Source organism: Elephantulus edwardii, unplaced genomic scaffold (assembly GCF_000299155.1).
Source record: "Elephantulus edwardii isolate Elephantulus edwardi_28Jun2011 unplaced genomic scaffold, EleEdw1.0 scaffold00148, whole genome shotgun sequence".
Lineage (NCBI taxonomy): Eukaryota > Metazoa > Chordata > Mammalia > Macroscelidea > Macroscelididae > Elephantulus > Elephantulus edwardii.
Genome location: NW_006399898.1, coordinates 5,968,365 through 5,994,359, shown reverse-complemented (window position 1 = coordinate 5,994,359; position 25,995 = coordinate 5,968,365). Strand labels below are relative to the sequence as shown.

Below are 25,995 nucleotides of genomic sequence, written 5' to 3'. Positions count from 1 at the left end.
AACCTGAAAATCGTGAAAAAGTCTAGACTTCCTGGCTTGGCAGACGCTGGTGGAATCTCGCGACCAAGTCCCCTAAACCAAGCAGCTGGGTCAGTTCCAGCACAGCAACCCTGGAGGCCGGAGCAGAACTGCCCTGTGGGCTGTCTGAGGTTACGGGTCTTTACAGGGACACACTGCCTCATCTTCCTCCCTCAGAGCAGCTTGGGACTTGAAGAAACGATTTCTCCAATAGCAGTCCAACGCTTAACTCACTGCTCCATTAGGGTTCCCCTTAGACGCCCTTCAACCCTGAAACTGAACCCATTCTGGGAACTGTCTTTCAGCCAAACAATAAGTCTGGCAAAGAAAATAAACCATTATACCTGCCAGGAATACCTCCTTGGACCAATCAATCATACGAGACTCAAAGGGCAGCATTTCCCCAAAAACAGAACTCTGACAGGAAGCAGAGCCAGGGAAGGGCGAACAGGGACTGGAGGGCAGGGGGCAGTGAAAACTATGCCGTTTCACTGAAGTGACTGCAATTCCTGTCAGAAAATTAAAAAAAAAAACACAACAAACCAGCAAGTATAAATAAATATTTGAAAGGGAAATTAACAGACCATGTAAGTTTTACCCAAACCACAATTTCAAAACAACAGCATGTCGTCCTGAATAACCCACCTGATGGTTTAATTCTTTGAGTTGTGCAACCATTTCCTATATTTGGTTTTGTGAACTAGTACGACTTCCTTTAAACCCTCCTTTGTCTGTTGGAGGTAAATCACCTAGATCACCTGACTTTCTGTAACTTGTAAACCGAAACACACACAAAACTTTACCTAAGGGAAATTTCATTACCAAGCTCCTAAATCCCCATTCGGCTCACCACCCGGGTCCCTACTGAACAGATAACCAGCCAGCATCACCCCCAAACTCATGCAGACACCATCTCCCGTGGTAACTGTCCTCTAAGCTTCCCCACGACGGTCGCGTGCCAGATTCTCTGGGTTTCGCTCTTCAGCTCCTCACTCCCTCTGTGATTCCCCCCTCCATACCCCAGGAGGCTGACCGTGACCTAGCCCAGCCAGCCCAAGTGCATCCACTGACTCAATGCGATGGTGCGTCAGGGGAGAAGCCCGAGACACAGGGAGAGACGGGGGGGCCTGCAGGAGTCCCGCACGGTGCTGATGAAATGGCCAGGAGAGTACGTCTTAGCAGGCCCGATGTCTAGCATGGCTGTGTAGAGGGCTGTGTACGTGGGAGTCCTGACGCCTGATATCTGTGGCGTGACCTTCTTTGGAAACAGGGTCTTTGAAGAGGTGATCACTAATGTGAGGTCAGCCTGGAACAGGGTGGGTCTTGATCCAACCTGAGTGGGAAAACAGAGCAACAACAGATCGAACCTGTGCCAAGGAGTCAGTGCCAGCTCACACACACACTACAGGGCAGAGGAGAACTGTGCACAGGGTCTCCAAGAGGCCTGGCTGCAGTGTCCAGCTCAGCAGCACTGCAGGGCCAGCCTTTGTCCGAGCTCCTGCGTGGGTGCTGAGAACGGCCTCGGGCCTCAGGCCAGCTCTCTGCCCCGTCCTTCTCCTCCCTGTACACGTGCAGGAGAGAGGATCCTACCCTCCTACCACAGGTTGCCCGGGCTCGAGGCCAGCCGCCCACCCTGCAGGGCTCTGCCTGCGCGTTAGCGGAGGGACCCAGGGGGAAGGATTTGTTCGTGAAGGTCAGAGGTCCAAGGCCATGCTCCACAGTGACCAGACTCCAAATATTCCCAAAGACAAATCCCAGCGTCAGCGGGGTGGGGGCTCTGGTGGTGTCAGTGACAGAAAACCAACCTAGGTTCCCACAGGGAAAGCAGAGGGACTCTGGAAGGAGGCGGCCTGGCAGGGCAGTGGGGACAGCTCTTGGCTGCTGACCACAGGGTGGCCACTGGAACTCACACACTGCTGTCGGGAGGCATGGCAGCTAGTGGAAGCCCTATGTGTTGTCAAGTGTGGACAGCAGCGGAAGGTCGCAGGCAGGGAAGCGCACAAGATACTACCCGTCTGTCTCGTGTGGAGTAGCTGGTGGACTTGAACTGTGTGCCTTTGAGCTGGCAGGCCAATTTCTCACCACTAAGTCACCAGAGGAAACCCTGGAGGGCAGTTCTACTCTGTCATACAGGCTCTCCACAAGTCAAAACTGACGTGACAACGGTTGGCTTGGTCTAAGGGTTCTCCCTCGACGGACACGATGCCCTCCTGCAGGTGGCCTTAGACTCACAGCGGAGTGTCTCTGAAGGACATGTTGAGCCATCTGGTAGAGAAGGAACCCCGCCCCCTTCCCAGCACTGGAGGATCTGATGCCCCGTCCTCCCTCGCAGGCCAGAGCGACATGAGGAAGTTCGGGGTGGAAGAAGAGACGTCCATTCATCCAGCACTCACACATCTGGGGCAGAATAGGCAGCCTTTTGTAGAAGCTGAGCCATCAGTGAGTGGGGCCTGAGGCCATGGGAAGGGCACAGCTGAAGCCCTGGGTCTCCTGACCTTGCTTGGCAAGGCTGTCGCTTTCTTCTGCTCAAAATCGAAAGGAAAAAATGGGCTAGGGAGAATTTAAGAAATGCCTCTCCTTTGAACACCCTCTTTGTGCAGGCGTCTGGGGGAGGTGGGCCGGGCCCCGGCCACTGCAGTCAAGCCCGAAGGAAGGATTCGGTTCTTTTTGTTTACGCCCAGCCACATCTGGGACAGCTGCCAGGGACCGCCCCCACTTGGTAGTCTTTGGAGGAACTCCTAGTTCCTGCTGAGAGCCCACATGTTTCGCCTGTCGGGCCTGGGGGCTTGGGGCAGGAAAAGGTGGGCGCAGCCTCTCTCGCACCATGCCGACCTGCGGCAAATGTGACAGCGTTTTCCAGTACGAGACGAACAGAGTCATCCAGATCCACAGCGCCAATTACGGCACCATAAAGTGGCTCCTCCACGTGCTCGTCTTCTCCTACGTCAGGTAAGCGGGTGTCGCTGGCACCTCAAATCTCTGCTGCTGCTGACAGCCCAGAACGCTGGGGGCGGCTTCGCAGTGCAACCGGAATCCCACATGGATGTGCTTGCTTTGGCCAGCTGGTCAGGAGGAAAGAGAAGGCCATGGGGATGGAGGGTGAGGATGACGCAATGGCTCTGGCCCAGGCCAGGCAGGGGACAAGGCAGGGCATGCCCGGGAGGGTGAGAAGCTCAGGCAACACCCTGGACCAGGCAGAGACGGCCTGCCAGGTGGGAATGCTGGCTTGGGGGGCACAGAATCAGAGAGGCTTGTTGAGAGGAAGTCAAAGTGCCCTGTGTCAGCGAGGTTCGTCTCTGGTGCTTCTGTCTTACGGCCTTACTGAGGTACGGTTTCTTGAGATACAATAACTACAGCATTCCCCGCCCATCTAAGGTATACAGTTCAGGGCTTCAAGCACACTCAGAGCCACTGGGCTTGTCGGCACAGAGCTGGGCACTGGGTTTTTTTTGTTGTTTTTCTTTAAGGTCAGTTTTTTTTAAATTTAAATTTATTATTAATTTCAGTAAAAATTTACAGAGACTTTGGATTTCCATTCATTCAATGTTGCACTTTTTTCCCCTCTCAGCCCTCCCCCCTAGCACACTACACTCTTGGAAAAGTAAAAGACAAATTCTTTCATTGTTTTACAAACCCTCCTCCAGGTCCACTCCACCATGTAGCCTTCGCTCTAGACTCCTGTCATGATAAAAATACCTAATCACGTGTCCCTTTGAACAGTTTTCTCCCTCATCTGTTTCGATACAGGATATATTATTGAACCCATCTTTCTTAGTCACCCCCCAACCTCAAGGTCAGTCCTGTTTTACAACAGTGGCACCATGCAGTATTTGTTCTTTTGTGACTGAGATACTTCACTCAGCATAATGTCCTCCAGGGTCACCCATTCTGAATAATACTGCATGAGTTCCTTGTTTTTCAATGCAGCATAGTATTCCATTGTGTAAATATACCACAGCTTCTCTATCCATTCATTTGTTGATGGGCACTTAGGTTGTTTCCAACTCCTTGCTATTGTGAACAGAGCCGCGACAAACATGGGTGTGCATACATCTGCCTGGGTGTCAGTTATAGTCTCTGAGGTGTATTCCCAGTAGTGGAATTGCTGGGTCAAATAGTAACTCTATTTGCAACTTTTTGAGAAAGCACCACACCGCTTTCCACAGTGGTTGCACTGTTGTAAACACTTCCACCAACAGTGAATCAGGGTTCCAGTTTCTCCACAACCTCGCCAGCATTTGTTGCTTGCTGTTCTGTTAAATTTTGCTATTCTGACTGGGGTGAGATGATATCTCATAGTTGTTTTGGGGGTGTTTCTAAGGAGGTGGCCAGTGGTGCAGTAGGTGGTGTTGGACTGCTGGCGGGAAGGAGAAATGCTGTATGAATCCCATGTTTATGTGAACATGCTTCCACTTCCTTGGCCAGGTCTCTAAGACTAGAACTGTTGGGTCATGTGACCGTTCTGAGGTCACCCTGTGAGCAACACACCACACTTGGCTCCACGTGGCTTTGCTCGTCCACATTCCTGGCCACAGTGTGTGAAGCCACAGTGCGTCCACATTCCTGTCAACACTTGCAACTCTCTGTCTCTTTCATTACGATCACCCGAGGACTGTCAAGTCCATTCCGCTCACGGCAGCCGCCCATGGGCTGCTCAGGAGTAAATCTTTTCTATCTTCAAGTTTACTGCTTTGCTAAGTTGATGTCAAAATAGCTGCTTCAGAATTTCAAAATCTTTGGACTCCGGACTTTCTGAAATCAAAGGAGCTGGATAAAATTAAAGCCCTAAAAAAAGTATATATATATATTGCCCTAAAAAAATTTTTACAATTCAAACAAAAAAATATCTTCTGAAGTCTTCTGATAGCCAAACAGTAGTGTGGCTTAAATACTAAAGAATGTCTGCTTGAGACAGAGTTTCTTAGAACCATGTATACAGGATTAAAGTGACAAGAACTGGGAAGACCCGACTGAAGCCTGTGAGGGCAGAGTGGGTATGGTAGTGGGGGAGAAACCACTCAAAAAAAGAAAGTAAGAATATTCGAACAACTTTAAGAATGTAATAAATATCAATCACCTGTAACAAGCAGTGACTACTGAGTTGGTGGGTTTTTGCTGTTCAATGGTGTCTCTCTGGAGACTAAGGTGTGAATGATGCAGGCCATGGTCTTTGCAATCACTTGCTATGCGTCAGAGAGCGGGACAATGAATAGGGAGGATAGAAGGATAATTTATGCCTTTGACCTGTGATGTTGGAGAAGAGTACTGAATATACCATGGACTGCTAAGAAAATGAACAGGTTTGTCCTAGAGAGGGTGAGACCAGGCTGCTCCTTGGAGGCAGGGATCCTGAAGCTTTGTCTGACATACTTTAGACATGTTGCAATGAGGGACCAGTCCTTGGAGAGGGACGTCATGCTTGGGAAGGTGGAGGGACAGCACAGGAGAAGAAGACCCTTGATGAGGTGAACTGATTCATTGACTGTGGTAATTGGGGTGAGTGTGTTGGAGACAGAGATTGGCACAGGATCAAGCAGTGTTTAGGGCCGTGGTACACAGGGTCACTATGAGTCGCAGGCAACTCGATGGCACAAAACTACAAACAACGTTCTCAACTAAACAAATTTTTTAAAATAATACAAATGGCACCTGCTGTGAATCTCCGTGGGAGCAGAGGGTCTGCTCTATCTCCCATCGGGCGGTGACGGGTTTAACTGTGCTTTAACTTTTTGGCAGGCAATCCACCTCTTCACCTACTAGACAACAGGCTCCTTCACCGTCCTCTGCTCAGTTCGCTGTCAGTGAGCTGGACTGCCTCCCAGCTGAGCCTCCACTGGGTCTCCCAGGTGGGAAGGGACTGTCCATGACTCGCCCCCAGAGCTGCCGCAGGTTTGAGAGGCCAGAGACCCCGTGGAGTCGGCCTCGAGCAGAGCTAGCCTTGGGAGAACCAGCCTGGCAGTGCTGTCAGGTTGGCGCTGCTGCGCTGACTACACAGTGATGGATGAACAACAGAGCGGACCTTGCCCAATCCTGTGTCCTCTTCACAATGCCCGCTCTGCTCAAGCCCGCGGTTATAGGCTGTGTCAGTCCTTCTTCCTGAGGTCTTCCTCTGACCTTCCCCCTTTCCCAGGATGACATTCTTTCCTGAGAACTGACCTCTCCTAACAATATGCTCCAAGTTCGTAAGATGAAGTCTCACCGTCCTTTCCTCTAAGGAGCACCCTGACTGCACCTCCTCCCGGAGAGAACTGTTTGTTTGGGAGTAGTCGGCGGGATGCTCCGTACTTCCCTCCAGCCCCAGTGTTCAAAGGCACCAATGCGCACCCAAAGGTCTGTCTTAGAAAAGGAGGCCATTTGTTTCCATATAGGGAACATACAGGGTACTTCTGCTTCCATACAGGGGCACTTTTCTGTCCTCGAGGGTTGTGACTGTCTCCACAGCAGTGTCTGCTTTGGTTTCAGGTAACAGCAGAGAATACAAGAGGGTTCCCATTCTCAAAGTTATACTCCATTGCAGGAGAGGTGCGATAGAAACATCACAGACACATATGAAATGTCAGATGGTGACAAATACATGAAGAATGCAAAAGGAAGGAGGTTCCTTGGAACAATCAACCAAGAAGCAGCATTTGCCCAAGGGGTAAAGCAGACAGGGCAGGAGAGGAGGGGAGAGGAGGAGGAAGAAGTGGGAACATAGGGGGAGTGAGAACACTGTTACAATATGGGATTGTAATCAACGTCATGAAAGAAAACGCCTTTAGATTGTTGAATGGAAAACCAACAGGCTTGTACACTGTCATTCAAATCACAGCAAAATGGTTTTTTAAAAGGCAGAGAAGACAGAGTGCTGAGGGGTGAGTGGGTGTACGACTGAGAAAGATATTATTGGCTGAAATTTATATCAGAGGAGGGAGTAAATCATTGAGTATGGGGAGAAGTGAGTTTCTGGCAGCGGGAACAGCAAGTGCAAAGGCCCTGAGGCAGGAAAGAGACAGATGTCCACGGAAAAGCGAGGAGGTCAGCATGGCTGCTGCGAAGTGTACAAGTCACAGCAGGTGCTGAACAAGATGCACTACTTAGGTGAGTGCAGAGGTAGCCCGGGCAGGTAACCTGGGACTGCTCAGGCGAGGTCTTCTGGGGCTCTGTGAGCTCTTTAGCTTCTACTCCATGTGACCTGAGAATCCATACCGAATCCAAAACCAAGCCTGTGGCTTCATAACTGATCCAACACAGGCGCCTCCCTGGGACTTGTCAGACTGTCCCCTCGCGTCTCCCTGACTGCATGGATTCATCTTTCTCCTGTGGAGTGGCCGGCAGGCTGCACTCTCCACGTGCTCAGCCTGCGCCCAGGCACACAGCAAGGCCAGCATCGTCCACAGCCCGGGCTGCCTGGCAGCGTGGAGACTGAGCTGTTGTTGCTAGCTGTGACTGTTTAGCTGTGGCTCCTGGCTGGCCGCCTGTTCTCACAAGCGGGTGGCCCTGTAGCTGACAGTCTGGGGTGTTTCCTGATGAACAGAAGTGAGGTGCCAGGGCTGAGGAGGGACAAGTCCAGCCCACGTGGGGATAAGAGACGCACACGCGCCCGGGACTCACACGGGTGGGAGGCCTGACCACAGTCACTCACAGGAGTGTGCGGGGTCCGGCCACTCGTCTTGCACAGGAGTGGCCCCCGTCCTGCATCCCAGCCTTCACAAGCCTTCCCTGACCTTGTCTGTACTAAAGTGATGTAGAGAACGAGGCGGGTGGGGTAGAACAGAGGCCACTGAGCTGTGGAGGGGAGAGATGATGGGTGGCCTGGACCAAGGAGGTGGCAGTGGCAGGACAGAAGAGCAGACGGGTCTGCGCTATGTTGTTGTTGTTGTTGGATGCCTTTCAGTCCATCGTATATACAGAGAGCCAGCGTGACCAAGAGAAGGGCTCATAGGGTTTTCCAGGCAGTGGCTTGTACAGGAGCAGCTGCCCAGGCCTGCATATGTGCACAGACCTTCGGCTGAGCAACAGAGCACTCAGTCATTGCACCACAAGGGCCCCTGGAGGGGCTGTGTTGTTGTTAGGTGCTGACAGGTTGGCACTAACCCACAGTGACCACGGACAGCAGGACGAAGCCCTGTCTGTGTGCCAGCCGCATAATCTCTTCAGGTTTTGAGCCCGTAAGAGGATTCAGCATGGGAATGGATAAGGGGCTTGGGAGTACGGGGACCAAGGGAGGGCCATGCTTCAGGCTTGGACCCACCTGCTGATACAGGAAATGAAGAGGGAATGGCCAGCATGGGACTAGAGATACAGACTTCTACGCTCTGGGGCCGAGCAGCAAGAAGCTGCGCTGCAATCCTGAAGGCATGAGGTTCGAGGCCACCAGCTGCTCTGCAGGAGAAGGATGGGCAGTCTCCTCCTGTGTGATTAACTGTCTCTGAAACCCGCTGGCGGGTCAGGTATGGGTTCCAGCTCTAGAGTACACAACAACAGGAACAGCATACAGATGGTGATGAGAAATGTGTGTGGCTAACTCTGACCGGCCATGGAAGGTGAACAAGAGAAAGTAAGAGAACCCGGGACAGATCCCCGAGCAGCCCTGAGCTTTCGGGAGGAGGGGCGCGCGTGTGCTTGGACAAGGACCCACGGAGGTGCACAGACGTCCTCAGTATGTGGTTCCTGGAAGCTAAAGGAAGCGAGGGTGGAGAGACCTCACTCACTCTGGTCATGTGACCTGGATGAACCAGTCCCCGGAGAGGAACATCATGTTTGGTAAAGGTCACAAAAACAGGATGGCCTTCTTTTTTTTTGTTTTTTTGTTTTCCTGATTTTCTTTAATTCAGTTGCCATCTTACATGATACACTACTCGACGCCTTCTAATCTACCCTTTCTTGGCACTGTCAGCACCCCAGGACTCAACACCACTCACATTGATGGTGGACTTGTGTCAGCACTGCACACTTAACCCATCACCCCACACGCTGGGCCACAGCTGACGGGGAGTGGTACTTTCTTTAAAAAAAATAAAAGAAAGGATTAATGCACACATCCAAATCACACTGGAACGTCAATTAGAGTTCACAGGGAGTCTATTTCCTTTCTAGAGTAGCTACTGCCCCCAGACGACTATTTCCAAAATCCAAAAGTTGGAAGAATGTCTTTTTATTTCACTGTTGATTCTTCCCTCTCTCTTTTCCTTCATAAGAGGCTAAGAGAAATGGTTTGTTAAGGAAATAAAAATCTAGGAAAGATCAGCATGGTCCCAACTCTTCCTTGTAATGTAAGCACTGATAAAACGCTTCCTGAACTTCAAACGGCCTGGAAGGCAGCGTGTGCCTCCGAGGCTGCTGACTGAAGCAACTGCTCTACTCGATGCTTTTGAGCAGGATGGCCTTCTGAGATGGGCTGCATAGTGGCTGCAGCAGCGGGCCTCACACAGGATGTGGTGGCGTTTTGTTCTGGGGTGTGCGGGTCCCTGGGAGCTGGCACCAACTTGACAGGCTCTCACGGGTGGGGGCTGCCCGCTGCCTGCACCAAGTGCCACTCAGAGTCCAGGAAGAGCAAGTCCCTTGCAGGCCCCTTGGATGTCACTGCAAAGATGTTGGTGTTTATGTTCAAAGAGAAGCTTTAGAGAGCTGACTGGAGTAGACCACGGAGGGAACAGAAAGGCGGAAATGAATGTGGGACTCACCCTTTCACGAGCCGTGGCTCCTGAGAAGAGGATTGGGTGGTGACTGGAGAAGACAGTGGGGTAGAGAAAGGCTTGTGTGTTGTTTGGTTTTAGGATGGTAAAAGAACGTTTAAATACAGAGTGATGAGAGAGGTGAGCCTTCGATGGGGTAAATGGCAATTCGCAGCATCAGCGTGCCTGCCATCTAGAGATCCCAGAGAAGGCCTGGCGCGCTCTAGGAAAGCTGTGAGGAGATCGTCCTAATGCTAGCTATTCCCTTAGGGAGTGCTGGTGGCTCTGTGGTTAGGAACTGTGCTATCAAACCAAAGGCACGTGGTTCGAATCCATCAGTGGCTCCACAGGAGAAAGATGGGAAATCTCCCCCCAAGCAATTTACTGCCTCTGAAATCCCACTGGAGGGTCAGCTACAGATCGGTTCTGACTTGATAGTGCTCCACACCAGTTCTAGGGAATCATTTCTTCTTTAGACTCAAAGTCTGTCTCCTTCCTTCCTTCACCTTTGTCTAAGGATTTGTCTGGTGGCCCCTCTTCTACTGAACAGTCTTCCCTGGGGTCTCATGGTGTCTTTTCTCTTTTTCAAACTCGCAGCCGCTCGCTCCCAGTTTGGCGTCTGGACCCTCCTGGAGCTCAGCGAAGCCCACACAGTCACAGTCTTTCCCGTCAGGACCTTTGCAAAAGCCAACGTGCACACTCTCGATCTTGCTTTGTGGGAGCCTGAAGTGATGGGCGTTTGTGGTTTGGTAAAATGCTATGAGATGCAAAATGTGCACATCCTTTGATGGCTCAGGCATTGATCCTGCGGATTTAACACCTTAGTGTGAGGAAAACGCTTACACAGATTCGTGCATGGCAGGTGCAGGGGCGGTGAAGCAGGGTGAACCAGAGCACGGGCTCCAGACTCAGACTGCCAAGTTCAAATCCATCACTGCTACTCACTCACTCTGCGATCTTCCCTGTGCCCCTGCCTCTCCAGGCCTGCAGTGAGGCTGTTACTGGTACCTTCCTTACAAGGCTGGTGGGGTTTTGTCGGGTTTTTTGGGGGAGGAAGTGAGAACGGAAAGCAGTACTCAGAGTCACAATCAACACCCATAGAAGCTGCGGTCAAGAAATAAAAAGACTGCAAACAACAAATGCTGGCAAGGTTGTGGAGAAACTGGAACCCTTATTCACTGTTGGTGGGAGTGTAAATGGTGCAGCCACTGTGGAAGGCGGTGTGGCTCGGTCTCAAACAGTTGCAAATAGAGATACCATTTGACCTATCAACTCCACTACTGGGAATATACCCTAAAGAGACCATAACTGCCACCCAAGCAGATATATGCACACCCATGTTTACCGCGGCTTTGTTCACAATAGCAGAGTTGGAAACAACCTAAGTGCCCACCAACAAACAAATGGATAGAGAAGCTGTGCTATATTCACACAATGGAATACTACACTGCATTGAAAAACAAGGAACTCATGAAATATACAGAATGGGTGACCCTGGAGGACATGATGCTGAGTGAAATATCTTAGTCACGAAAGGACAAATGCTGCATAATGCCACTGCTGTAAAACAGGACTGACATCAGGGTTGGAGGAAGACTGAGAAAGATGGGATAAATAATGTACATTGCATTGAAACAGATGAGGGAGAGAACGGTTTAAAAGGGATATAAGATTAGGTATTATTGTCATGACAGGAGTCCAGAAGGAAGGCTGCATAGTGGAGTGGACCTGAGGGGAGGGATTGTATAACAATGAAGGAATTTTACTTTTCAAAGAGAAGAGTAAACAGGAGGGGCGGGGTGGGCAAGGAGAAAAGAGCAACAACGAATGAGCGGAAATCCAAAGTCTCTGTAAATTTTCATTAATAATAATAATACAGAGTAAAGAGAAAGAAGAAATAAAAAGACATGTTGCGCTGGACACATCTGCTGCCCAGGACCCTCCAAAGTGCTAAAGAGGAAGATGTTAGGTGCCCGTAATTCACTGAGTAACTCACAGCAATCCTGTGGACAATAGATCTGAGCCCTGTCCTATCCGGTGCTGACCCCTCCGTCCCTGACACACCTGAGCCCCTTCACAGTGTCAATCCTTCTCACTCAGGGTCTTCCTCTCTCTCACTGACACTCCACCTTTCCAAGCAGGATGTCTATTTCCAAGGAACAGCCTGTCCTAGCAACAGGCCCAACATATGGGGAAAGAGGCATCACCATCTCTGCCTCCAAGGAGCACTCTGCATACCTTTTCTAAGACATATCTGTTTGTTCTTTCGGGAGTCCATGGGATATTCCAGATTCCTCTCCAAAACCACCACTCAATTCTTCTTCTGTAATCCTTATTTATTATCCAGCACTTAGGTGCATGGCAAGTGATTGAGAAGACCATGGCCTGAATCAGGTGCACCTTAGTCTTCAAACTGACGTCACTGCTCCTCAGTAGTTTGGAGACATCCTGACAGCAGACTTTCCCAGTGCAATACATCTCCTGATCTCACTGCTGGTTCCAAAGGTGCTGACTGTGGATCCCAGGAAGATGAAATCATTGATAATTCATGTCAATCTCGTTCCCATCTGTTCTGACACTACTTATCAGTCAAGCGGTGAGGATTTTTGTCTTCTTGGGTGTTGAGATGCAATCCATACTAAAGGCTGTAGTCCTTGAAGTTCTGCGGGTAAGCACTTCAAGTCCTCTCACTTTTAGCAAGCAAGGCTGTGTCCTCTGCATGACATGGGCTGTTGATGAATCTTCCTCTGTCCTGATGCCACATTCTTCCATGAGTCCATCTTCTGCAATGATTTGCTCACATAGAGACTGAATAGGCATGGAGAAAGGATACAACACTAACACCCATGCTTCCTGGTGATTTTAAACCACGTTGCTCTGTTATGACAACAGCTTCTTGGTCTGGGTCTAGGTTTCGTATGAGCACAGTTAAGTGCTCTGGGATTCCCATTTTTCTTGATGGAACCACAGTGTGTTATGATCCACACAGTCAAATGCCTTTGCATAGTCAAAGCAGTACAACTAGACGTTCTTCTGGTATTCTCTGCTTTCAGCCAGGATCCCTCTGACATCAGCAATGATATCTCTGGTGCCACAGCCTCTTCTACACCCAGCTTGACCTTCTGGGGTCCCTCCCCGTTTAGGATGCTGGACGCGTGGGCCTGGGCTTTCTTTCTCTGTTGGCTCTGGAGGGAGGTGTTTGTCTCCTTCCCGCAGCTGCGGGCCTGGGGTTGGCTGGAGGTCTCCTTGTGTCTCGGCATCAATCTTCCCCCAGGTCTAGGAGGTTTTCAATGGAGGTCGGTCTGGAGGTTCCCCTCTGCTCTCAGTCCTCCTTTATCTGTGGCACTGAGGGCCTTTCTATTTGCTTCTCTTTTCTTTATCTCTTGTAAGATTTAAAAAAAAAAGTTAGAGATCAAATCTCAGGGAAGTTCCCCTTTACGCAGGGTCAGGGCTGTGACAGGATTAATCCTGTTAAAATGACTGATTGATCCATCAAATCCTATTACATAGTTGCCACACTACATCAGGACATAACTGAGGATCACGGGGAGCTCTGGTGGCCTAGTGGCAAGAAGCTGCAACGACAATCCCAGAGGTGCACGGTTCGAATCCACCAGATGGTCTGCCGGGGAAGGAGGGGCAATCTCCTCCTGTACCAGTCAGATATGATTTGACGGTACACGCACACAAAAATAATAAAATAAAATAAAAAAAGAAGGAAAGTTATTTAAAAAAAATAACTGAGGATCACATCTCATTCAAGTGGACACATGTTTTGGGGGACACAATTTAATCTATGTATTCTGCCTTTTGGACCCTTAAAATTCTTACCCTTGCCATGCAAAACACTTTCACTCCATCATATCATCCCCTACATTTTTCAAGTTCAAATTCTGAACAGAGCAAATTCCTCTTCATTTGGGAACCTAGAATATAGGTTCTATGCATTCAGAGCTTAATGGCTAAGCAGACACAAAGTCAGCATTTCCATTACGATGATGAGAAATGGGAGGGGAAGACAGGACAAGAGGCAGTAAACTTCAAAAGCAAACAGCTAGCACACAATTCACATTCAGCTCAAACTACAGTAACCTCCTGCTCCCTGAACCATCGGGCAGCCTTTCAGACCCTGGGTGTTGGTCACATCTTCCGGATTCGAGGTGGGACTTCTCAACTACAGGCTTCAGCTTTGCCTCCCAGGCCCGCCAGGAGAGTAAGTCTGCTCCTTTGCCTCCCAGGCCCACTAGGACAGCAACTCTGCTCCTTTGGTTTTGGGAAGCTTTAGGCAGCTCCCCGTCCCACGGCCACGAAGTGGCAAGCCCAACTCCTAGGCCTGGCAAGTCTCAACCTCCTGCCCCTTTGGGCATGGCATGCTTGCCTCCTCAGCTTTGGACACTGGGTCTGTCTTCTTAAAAAACCCACAGTTCAGAAGGGAGCTGCCAAATACACCAATCTTGGAAAGCCAGAAAGATGTACCCTTCGAGACTGAGCCAGCTCTGCTTCCCTCATGCCTAAGCTCTTCAGCTTCTGTTTCCTGATTCTGTGGTCTCTTAAAGAAGCCAGCCTTGTCTCTGCACTGCCCACGCAAGTGTCACAAAGCTCCTTAGCCCCACTGCTTAGTGCCCGAGACGCCCGACCACACAGGAAGCTCTGCCCGAGTGCACTCCGCTCTCTCACGACACGGGTCTCTCCTGTGCCATCTCACATCGGTGTCACTATCCGTCTCCTGGTACTGTGGTCACCACTCCTTGGCCACTGCGTCTCACCATCTGTGGTGTAACTGCTCCCCTCACTCCCTTCTGAGCTCTCACCAACACTGTGTTTGATCATCTGACAGTCTAGAGTTCCAACAGTCTCTTCAAGGCACTTTGTAAGGACTTGACCAGCTTAAGAACTGAATATTCTACTTCTTTCACTGGAGCTGAAAAATACCCACGTTGGTTTTTTTCCCTTTGTGGATAAAACTCATTTGTTGTTATTGTTTTGTGCCATCTCATGTGTCACAGATTGGACCTCTACCTGAACCTGCACCGTCTTGGCAATCTCTGCTGTGCCACTGCTGAAGTCACCATGCCAGCCCAGCTCACTGACCACGGCCTTCCTCTCCTGGGCTCTGCAGTCTGCTCTGTTGGTCTGTGTGCTGGCACTGTTCTGGCACCGGGCTGTTTTATCACTCGGGCTTTGTGGTAGGTTTTGAGATCAGCCTGTGGAGGCTCCCTCTTCTCTTTCTTCAGTATCACTTTGCTTATCTGGGATCTCTTCCCTTCCTCAGGAAGGTGGTGACTACATTTTCCATGTCTTTGAACAATAATGATGGAATTCGGATTAGGAGAACGCTATCCACTTGCGGTCTCTTAGTTATATAAGTGTTAGGTAACTTACACACCCTGGTATACTCAATGCTATTAGCAACATCACAATCAAAGGCTCCAGCTCTTCATCTCCCCTTATTCACTGTTCAACTTTCACAAGGATCAGAAGTAATTGTTGGGTCAAGTACACCTTGGTCTTTAAAATGACATCCTTGCTCATTAACAGTTTAAAAAAGGCCTTGACAACAGATATGTCCAGTACAACGTCTTTTGATTTCTTGATGGCCACTCCCTTGGGAGCAGCGCTGGGGACTTCGTTTGTGGGGCGCTGCATGGCTGACGGCTGCTCCCTCTGGAGCAGCTCTGGGGACCTCGTTTGTGGGGAGCTGCACTGCTCACCAGGGGAAACCCAGTGTAAAGTCAGCTTCGAGCTGATTCTGTCTCCTCAGCGTTGAATTGCTCTCATGGCTGCTGATCGCGCATCCAAGTAAAATAAAACCCTTGACCATTTCAACCCCTTTCCGTGTGTCCTGAAGTTGCCCAGTGGTCCAGTTGTGACCACTTTTGGTTTCTTGACGCTGAGGTGTAATCTAAGGCTGCATGCAGTCTTTGATCTTCTTCCGTATGTCCTCTTTACTTACAAGCATTTCACAGGTTGTTGCTAAGTCTTCCTTTCACCTTGATTCTTTATCAGATCGCCTAGCTTTGGGGGCTGACTGCCCAACATACATACTGAGCAGGTATGGAGAAAGCGGCCAACTCTGATGCACACTTTTCCTGATTTTAAACTATGTGATGTCTCCTGTTCTGTTTGAACTACTGTTTGTTCCTTGGTTTGCGTACAGATTCCATAGGGACACAGTGAGCGGGTTCTGAAATTCCCAATCTTCTCAGTGATCTAGACTTCCTACGACTACACAGGCTGATGAAATAGGAGTAAACATCTTTCAAGTATTCTCTTCCGTGAGCCAAGATACACCTGATACCAACAAGACATTCCTCATTTCATGGTCTCTTCTGAATCCAGGCTCCATTTCTGGCAACACTGTCAGTGCACCACTCAAACCATTTCTAAATAATCTTCAATAAGATTTTACTTGTGTGATATATGAATGGTATTGTCCAATAATTCCCAAATTTTGCTGTTGTACCTCTTAAAAAAATTGTTACAGATACGGATCTCTCCTGGTCTGTTGGCCAGGCAGTTGTCTTCCACATTTCCAAGCCTGCACATCGAGTGAGCACATGGAAGGCTACACCTATGAGAAGAGTTGTTGTTGTGTACCGACGCACAGCTGTCCCTCTCGCCAGTTTTCAGAGGTAGTTAATCACACGGCAGGAGACTTCTCACCTTTCTCCTGTGGAGGAGCTGGTGGATTCTAACTGTGTGCCTCAGGGTTGTCATGGCAAATTCTCACCACTAGGCTGTCAGAGCTCCCTAGAGTCACTTCACAGCTCTTTTCAAAGTACTGGTGAGCCCAGTGACTGTATTTACTTGATTGATATTTTGAGCTCTAGGGCAGGACTACGTTTCTTCATTATATCCCACGGTATTGGAACATGGTAACTAACAGATTGGGACTCACCTCCTCTTTGTACAGCAGAATCTCTACAAAGTGTTGTGCTCTGGGCCAAGGACAGTTTTGAACCAAAGACAGAGACCATTTGGGAGGGAGGAAAAGGAAGGCTATTTTGGATATAGGGAAAGAAAGACCACAGTGATGCCTCCGTCACACTACAGTAGCAAGAAGCTGCCACCCACTCCAACTAGTCAAAGAAAGTGTTGTTCGGGTAGCGTGAGGGGCTTTTACGCAGCATCAACAGATGATCTCACCACGGTGCAGAGAACAGAAAGAGGACTATCAAGTCAACTCTGACTCAGGGAGGCCTTACAGTGGACAGTGGATGATACACTGTCCTGCCCTGTGTCATCACACGGTTCTGACGCGTTCCAGGTCATCATTGTCACGGTCAGGACAGTCCGTCTCACCGTGCCTTTCCTGGGCTTCTGGTGACTGATCTCTCTTAAGGATGTGTCCAAAGCAAGAATGTCAGATTACGCTGTATTATCCACAAGGTTTTACTAATTGACATTGTGATGTGAGGCAAAGCCGACAGAGTAAATATGTTTTCCCCCACAGCCGTACACCACTTTGCTCTGGGACAGAGACGGTAGTCCCCAGGTTGACAGCACTCCTCATTTCCCTGAGTGCCTCAGGCCCATTCCGACGCCTTCCTGCCTTTAGGAGCTCCAGCCTAAATGTTGTCCTTCTGATCTCTTTGTATCAATTGTTCTACTAAGTATGTACCTCCCTGGTGTTAGGGCTCATCTTACTGTGGTCTATCTGTAAAAAGAGCAGGGCCAGCGTGAGGATGACCACACCTGAACTCTATCAGCTCCACAAGGGTAACTGTCCCTGTCAACAACATCCACAGATCAAGTGGCCCCATGCTCCCACACCTACTTCTACCAACTCCAACACCAACCGTACGCTGCTATTACCAAGTCTGGAATCCACTGCAGTGGCCACGGAATGACACTCATGGTTATGAGATTTGCTGGGGAGGTTAACAAGTTATAATTCAGGTTGGTAAGAGGATACAATTCCTCAGTCAGGACAGCTTCTCAAGTGCTTCCAGGTTCTTGAACTTCAGCCTCATGGCTTAGGTCAATGTCACAACATTCCCTTATTGTTGTTATTATATTCCATTGAGTCAGAACCAACCTACGGCTGACCTTCCAGCAGGTTTTCATTTGCAGTTAATTGCACAGGAGGAGACTGCCCGTCTTTCTCCGGCAGGGCAGCTGGTGGATTTGAACTGTGTGCCTTCATGTTGGCAGTACAGCTGCTTAGCACTAAGCCACAAAGCTCCCTGAGCTCTACCCATCATAGGATCTCCCCTTGAGCTGCGAACAGCCTTAGATGAAAGCCTCTGGCCTTGGACCCATGTGCAGCGGACCCCACTCTCCAGTCGGTCTCTGGTTCTCTGCTGAGGCTGGTGCTGTTCTCATGTAGGTCTTGGTCTGATCGGCTGCTAAACCTGCTCAATTTAAACTTGGTGGAGGGGAAAACTGATCAAGCCTGTGACAGTTCACACACAGCCTATTTCAGGTTCCCGCTCAGTCATTTGGGGAAAGCCAAGGCCAAGGGCTAGGAAAGCCACTTTGACAAATAAACCCCTAACGCCAGCACTGTCCCTTGCCTGACAGTTGAGCCATGTGGGGTGAACTGAGTTCCAGACTCCAGGGCATCCAAGAGGCATAGTCAGGAGGTTCCTCAGTCTCTAGAGAGTAGGAAGCTGGGCTTTACTGGTTTGGTGTCTGTTCCACACGTTTCTCCTCCTCTATCCAGGGCCTTGTTCTGTGGTCCCTTTCAGAACGGTCAGCACGGGCTGTCAAGCACCATCCAGCTCTTGTGGACTTTGGGCCATGGTGTCGCACGTTCGTTTTGACTAGTAACTTTTGGACAGTTTGCTTGCATCTTTGCTTTCCTTCACTCGCTTTGCCCCCAGGAGCTCTGGTGGCGTGGTCTGTACAGAGCTGTGCTACTAACACAAAGGCAGCAAGCTCCTGGCTGGCGGTTCAAGCCTCCTAGCGGCTCCACAGGTGAAGAGAGATGGGCAGTCTCCTCCTGTGCACGTACAACCTCCAGAAAACCTGCTGGGAGTTCAGCTGTGAGTTAGCTGAGAGCAACCCAGGAGTGATGAGACACTTTGCTTCTTTGCTCTGGACAGGCCGAGACCAACCGCTGCACCTTAAATGGCAGCTCACAAGGTTTTAAGACCCCAGTCACTACTGGCCCAAGTAGGAAGTGGGCCCCTGGCGTGCAGACTGTGTTGTGCGGTGCGATTCAGGGTTTTTTGGTTTTGTTTATTATTGCTTGTTTATATAGCGCTTCTTCTTTGCAAAAGAAGAAAAAAGTGGTATTTTAATTTTTTATTCTTCTTATCCTCATTAATACTGAATATATAGATTTTTTTTCCCCTTGCATTTTCGATCTAAGAAACAAACATTATTGGGCAAGTAGCAGCGAGAACAAAACCAGCAAAAGTTGTACTAATGAGGTTATTCCAAAGGGTTATAAAACCTCACTTCATGTTCTAAAACTGAAAATACATAATGAAGTTAACACATTCCTTCTGTGTATTATATAATCAATACAGCTTTATCAGGGTCCTTCCCACTTTAATCAACAGACATTAGGATACCTACAATGAAACCAAGAAGTTGTTCAATGTTTCTGATATTCAGAACAGAAAAATAAAAGCTAGAAGCGTTTTCTAATAAATGGTTTCCCCCCCTTGTGACTGCTATTCTAATGGCAGTACTCAGAAGAGAGGGCAAAATCAAGGAGGCACAGGAGGAAACGGCCTCAGCCTGGGGGTGGTCCTCGCCACAAAGGGAAGAACGGCATCAAGGTTTATTTAAGCTGCAGAAATACCAGGTTTCCATATAACACAGAGAAGCAGGCCGTGAAGTGGACCATGGAGAGATGTTCCAGATAAGCCACGCAGGAAATTCTCTCCAACTTTAATCCAAACCTGCTCAGGTAATGCTTTGTGTCTGCTGCCTAAAGTCTGTTTGTTGTTGTTGTTGTCTGGTGCTGTCGAGTTGTTCGTACATAGTTTCCGGAGGCAAGCTGTTTTGGAAGTGGATGCCGCTCCTGCTTCCAGGCTTGATTTAGTTGGGAAGCTCCAGCCAACACTGTCCACGATGGGTGCCCATTACCACGACTGGCACATCACTGTGACAGTCTTCAGCATCACAGCAACCACGAGTTACCTCTGTGCAGCAACGCACAGACCAGTGCTATACCACCTAGAAGAATGTTTGACATTCTGTTTAGTGGATTCAATTTCTTGTTGATAACAGAAAGAAAATGCCCTAGGCAATCTGGTATCCTGATGCTTGACTGTGGCTTCTAGTACATGCACTGCTGGTGAACAGCAGTATGTGAACTGCACAGCTGTGGTTGCAGCTGCGGTCTTGTTCTTGACGAATGTTGTGCATTTGTGTTTTGTTGCTGATGAAGAGGGACATTCATTTATTCTGGTGGGTGTCGGATAAGAGTTACCAAGTTGTTGAGCGCAACACCGGCCTCGGGGGTCTCGGCCTGCGCCGCGCCTCCGCTGGCATGCTGTTGAAGCGGTCCTCCAGCCGGGCGCGCACAGCCGACTTGGTCCGAGCCTCAGGCGCGCCCTTGCCCGCCGCCGTGTTCTCCTTGTGAGCGCCGTCGGCCGCCTTGGCCCGGGCCACCTCGCCCGCCAGCATCACGCGCAGCTCCTGGAAGTGCATGGGGGGTCAGGCTCAGGTCCGTGGTGGTGAAGCTCAGCGCCGGCTCCAGCGCGCGCCCCGGCCCGGCCTACAACCCGGCCGCAGCAGGCTGCAGCTCAAGCACCACAAAGGCGGGGCGCGCTCCAGGCCGAGCGGGCTCCAAGGTGGGACACGGCGGAGCGCAGGCGGCCACCTCACCACGTCATGGACACCGGCCGGTTGGGGCCGCAATCCAAGGTTTTTACGGGCTAACTGCTGGAAGGCGGTCACCAGGCGCTTCTCCTCTCTGTCTTGGTCTAGGAGTTCAGCTGACACCTGCTTATCACAGACGGCACTGCTGATATTGAAAAGGCTCAAGGTGCAACACTAACACCCACCTCATCGCAGCAGCACAGTGTGGCCGACACCACAAACCTGGGACTTGGATCTTTCTAGTTTTCAGTCGGGAGTCATAGCTGACTTCTCAGGAGGACAGACAGCTGAGTAGGAAAAGCCTGGAGAAGGAGGCAGGCAGGCAGCAGTCTGTCAGGGACTTGACCAGGAAGCATCTTGCCACCACTCCTAATCAGACAGTCACCTCATTGCCAAACAGGACTGAGGTTCAGGGTCAGCTGGAGTTCAGGGTCAGGTACACTCTTTCACTTTAGTGCTACCTTTGCTCAGCATGCACACCTCTTCTCTGGGGAGAGACTGGCGTGGCTGAAAGGCACTTCCTCCCCGAAGGGGCCTCTGCAGTGACGATGGCGCGCGGCCGGCGCTGTGTGCCATGCCAGTACGAGTCTGTGAAAGTCGTCCACATCCAGAGCCGGTGCCTCGGGACCCTAAAGGTCTTCATCATGGTGGTCACCTCTCTCTACATCTGGTGAGTCTGCTGGACAGCTCGACCTCATCCTCCACTCTTTCGCCTTCTGCCTCCTGCACATCCTCATCTCCATCCAGACTCCCGGGTGTTCCTGGAGGAACCCTGCTTTCTGTCTCCACAGCTCCCACTGGCTCTCCTCTCCCATCTCCGTTCCACCCACCTGGATGGCCCAGCTCAGTTCTCATTCCTTCCTGCCCCTGCTGGCTGCAAGGACCAGGGGCTTCACCTCTTCTGAGTGCAGAGAAGTCCAGCTTCTTGGAGCAGAGTGGCCCTAGAGCTGAGGGCTACTGCCAACTCCTTAGCTTTCCTGTGAAGCATTTTATGCTTGTTACACAAGGCAGGTCTTCTGAGCAAGAAAGGGTTGGAGACCACCTAGGACGTTCAGCAACAGATGTGCAAGATGAGGCTTGTGCTCTCGGGCTGCCCCCGAGTTATCTGGGAAAACACTGTACTACTCCACGTAAACCAAAACTGTCTGCAGCTTGTACATGTACGGTCAAGAGTCGGGGGGAGGATATTAACAAATAAATATTCTCATGTGTGTGGAATTACATTTAATAACTCGGACTCATAAAGGTCAACTGGATCTTAAGCCTGTTTGTAGCCCCAATGCCTTTTACTCTAACTTTTTATTGCTTTGGGTAAAAGCCCAACAAATATCTTTTTTTTTAGAATGGTTAGAGAAACGATTTTTATTTTTCCTTGTATTCCACTCTCAATTACTTTAAAACCATGATAAATATAGGGGTGCTACTACTAAGGAAGGGAGGGAAGTCATTCAAAACAGAATCTGCAGCTTGGTTTTCATAGCTTTTCCACTTGAACATCCCATCAGTGCTGAGATTAGTTTGCTCCTTCATCTCTTAAATGCCTTCACCCTTTCTCTTCCCAGCATCTAGTCCTGTCTTTCAATCACTTGACCTGCCAGGGGTGACTCAGATTTTACAAACAATGTTCCATGGTAGCAGCACTGGGCCCACAAATGCACTCCACCTGGCTTCTCCCACTCTCGCTGATGAAGCCTTTGGACAGACAGAATCACTATCTTTAGTGGCATCTTTACCACACCTTCCACCTTTTTAGAAGGAGTCCTGGTAGCGTAGCATGTATCTTACCAGCTGCCAGCTGGAAGGTCTATGGTTCAAACCCACCACTGGCTCTGCTGGAGAGAGATGAGCAGTGTCCTCAGTGGGGGTGGACCGCCTTGGAAACCCAGTGAAGAGTGGCTGAGTCTCCTCAACCGGATAGCAGTGAGTGGACAACCTTTTACAGGCTTTAATCTCTCTCAATCTTTTATCAACCAATTTGACATCCAAATGTTCTAGAGCGAAAAATGTTTCCCATTCGGCTCTTTCCTCCGTCAGGAATTGAACACGTTCGCTCTCTACCTTTTCAGAAGCTATGATGCTGGCAGCCATGTCCTGGCCAACTCTGACTCCCAGCTGACCTTTCAGCAGGTTTCAGAGGCTGCAAAGCTCAGGGGCGGAAACTGTCCATCTTTGACCTGCAGAGCAGCCCGTGGGTTTGGATCACCAGGGAGGAGCTGTCTTTGCATTGCAGACTACACGTCGGCAGGCAGGGAGCCTCCTAACTGGCAGCTAGTGACCCTTGTGGATAGGATGGCACAGGCCGAGCTGTCTCGGAAGCACGGACTCTGGGTAGGGTCCTCTCAGTGCTGAGAGGCCACTTTCCTCCCTCCCCCCTGCCCCCATGCTCTGTGCGCTGATCCAGCACAGTCACGGCCGCTGATCAAGAGTGCACTCCTAGCTCAGCCTGCATTGGGTTTCCGAGGCTGTAAACTGTACAGGAGACTGAATGTCCATCCTTCTCCCTCAGAGCTGCTGGTGGATTTGAACCACCAGAGAGGAGAGGCCTTTGGGCTAGCAGGGCAGCGGCCTATAGACGGTGCCACCAGGGCCCCTTCCAACTCAACCTCGCTCCCTTGATTAAGATCTCTTCCTCGATCTGGTTTTTGACTTTTCCACGCAGCCTGAGTCAACCAGCTCTGCTTCCAGGGCCCTTCAGCCTTCTTTCTTCCTGTGTAGGACACAGCCTCTCACTGTCCTTTTTCACTTGGACGCGTAACACTTCTTTTTTTCATTTCTCGTTGTTACTGGACAGGAGAAGTTGCTCTTGCTGAACATACAGACCGCTGCACAGATCTGCGTGTCCTCCTTGCGCAGGGGCCGGGCTAGTCTTCTCTGTAGCGTTCCAGTTTCAATGCATGCGCTGCTGAAGTGAGCATGGCTTCTAACTCCTTGAGGAGACGTGCTGTTTTCTTCCGCTTTTGTTGGACTCGTTTGCTGGCCTTGCCTCGTCAGCATTCCCTGTTCCATGTTCCTTCTGATGAGAAAGAGCCTTTGGTGAGGTCCAGCTCCCAGTTCACGCGCGCTGACTCAAAGTTCAGAAGCTGACTGTTCTCGTTATCACACACTTGCAAAGCTGTGGTTGTATCAGGTTTCTTTTCAGTTCTTCAAGCCCACTCACTGCCTCTTCTCTAATTGTATAGGCTTGCGTTTTGCAGCTACATTTTTTCCTTCTTAAAAAATTAAACTATACTTTTCAGATGTATATTCTTTTCTCTCCTTTCTTCAAATTCTCTTACAAGTTCTTCTGGAGTGCTGATTTTTAAAAAACCTGAGTTCTTTTTATTTTCCCCCCTTGTAATGCACTGTATGACTCCCTGAGAAATGAGACAGTTCCTTGATTTGACTTTATTTTTAACTTCTCTAGGTCTGCTAAGCAGGCAGAGAGACCCACACGGTATCATCAAACTCCTGAGCTTCCTCCTCGAACAAGTCTTGCCAGTGTTGTCGTCGTCTTCTTCTTCTTCTCCTCCTCCTCCTCCTCCTTCCTCCTCTCCTTCCTCCTCTCCCTCTTCCTCCTCCTTCTTCCTCCTCCTCCTCCTCCTCCTTCTTCTTCTTCTCCTTCTCCTTCCTCTTCCTCCTCCTCCTCCTCTTCTTTTCCCCCCTCTCTCTCTCTCTCTCACACACACACACACACACACACACACACACACACACACACACATCCTTTACACTGGCAAAAGCAGAAACAGGCTTTCTAATCTGTGTCCCATGAACAAATTCTGGACTGTTTCACTCTCCAACTAGCTATTCTTCCCCTTGTTACAAAACAAAGTGTGTCCCTTATATTAGATCGTCCTGCCCAATCCCAGATGCTTCTGGAAGGCGAAGCCTGACATCCCTTCGACTGGTCCGGCTAGCACTGCCCAGATGCCCAGGATGGCATCTGCAGCCTTGCTCCCATTCCTCTTGGCCACCTCTAGGAGTTAATCTTTTCTTTTTAGCCCTGACTAAGACTTGAAAACAAAGGCAGACAGGTGCCAGCATCAGCACTAAGGCCCCAGCTGGCGAGCTGTGCGCGTCAGAGCAGACCCGCGCTCCATCACCAGACCTTCCTTCCACGGGGCCCCTGGGTGGGTTTGAACCTCTGAAGTCTTGGTTAGCAGTTGAGCATGAGAGCTATCTGTGCCAAGCAGGGACTCAGGCATGGGGAGAAACACCGGAGACCTCTGGGGCTTACAGTGAAGCAGACGCTCGCTCTCTGCACCGTGTCCACCACAGGAGGGCTGTGCCTTCTGCTCACAGGCTCACTTTGGACCAGACGCCCTGGAACTGGGCAGCCACCCCTTGGCGGAGCCCCAGCTCAACAGCTTTCTGATGAGCTTTCCATTTTCTTGACCATTACAGATACTGCAAAATGTACTGATAATAAAGAAACACCTATGCATCTCTGTCCCGCTCCAGAACGAATAGTGAGTTCCGTTTTCATTGCAACTGACCCCTTCTTCATCTTGCTCTCATTTCCTTTCTTCTCTGTTTACACACACCACCCTGGTCTGCTTTCTGGTTCACCATCTGTAAAAGGCTTTTCCCTTTTTGGAAAAATTGAGGTGAAATGTATATAAACAAATCATTTTTAAGTAGACCATTCTGTGACACTGAACACACACATTGCATAGCTACCGCCTCTATCTGGTTCTGCAAACATTGTCACTACATCAAAATAGAGCTCACTGTGCCCCGTCTCAGCCCTTGGCAACCGCTAGTTGGCTTTCTATGTCTACAATTTGCCTATTCTGAAAGTTTCCTTAAAGTGGAACCTTCACACCACTCTCCTAAAGTCATACACGTGATGTTTAGCCTACTCGACGTTGCATAAGGCGGCCAGGCTCTGGGTGCTTGTGTTATAGCAAGTGCGTCATACAGAATGGACGTCTCTCCTCTGTCTGGAGGAGCAGCGCTGTGTCACATGGGGAACCTGCCTTGTGTCCACTCATTTCCCTACTGATGGGCATTTGCAGAGCTGAGGGCTGCTGGGAGCGGTGCTGCAGACGGCTCCTGATTGGACTGTGGAGCCGCCCTCTCTTGACTCCCTGTCTTGGCTTCTGAAGGGAAAAACAGAGTCAGCAGCCATCGGCGTTTACTCCCTAACCTCACTCAGGAGCTGGAGAAAGGCCTAAATAAAGCCATGCTGGAGGAGTCCCTAAGGCACTGACCTTAACCCGCTCTTAATAATTCAGGGTAGAGGCAGACAGGGGGAATCTAAAGGAAGAGGAAGCTGCTGCTTGTTAACTTTCTCCTCCCATTCCCTTCTCCGTCATGGTCACTTGGATTGAGGCTATGGAGAAGATGCTAAGAGCTAGTGCACTGACCCCGAGGCAGGGGACCAGAGGCAGAGCTGAGGTGCGCACTGACCCAGAGGAGGCAGAACCAAGGTGTGCACTGACCCCTGAGGCAGGGGAACAGGCAGAGCTAAAGTGTGAACTGACTCAGAGGAGGAAAAGCTGAGGTGTGCACTGACCCCGAGGCAGGGGACCAGAGGCAGAGCTGAGGCATGAACTGACCA

The 25,995-nt window shown here is 50.1% G+C and overlaps 1 protein-coding gene across 1 annotated transcript in view; it reads left to right on the top strand.

The window, feature by feature from the left end:
* The first annotated feature begins 2,842 nt into the window (after positions 1-2,842).
* Positions 2,843-25,995, top strand: part of P2RX7 (purinergic receptor P2X, ligand-gated ion channel, 7) — a 48,906-nt gene continuing 25,753 nt past the window's right edge. The window contains exon 1 of the mRNA XM_006894715.1: positions 2,843-2,967. Within this exon, the coding sequence (XP_006894777.1) occupies positions 2,843-2,967 (125 nt within the window). The remainder of the gene's footprint in view (positions 2,968-25,995) is intronic.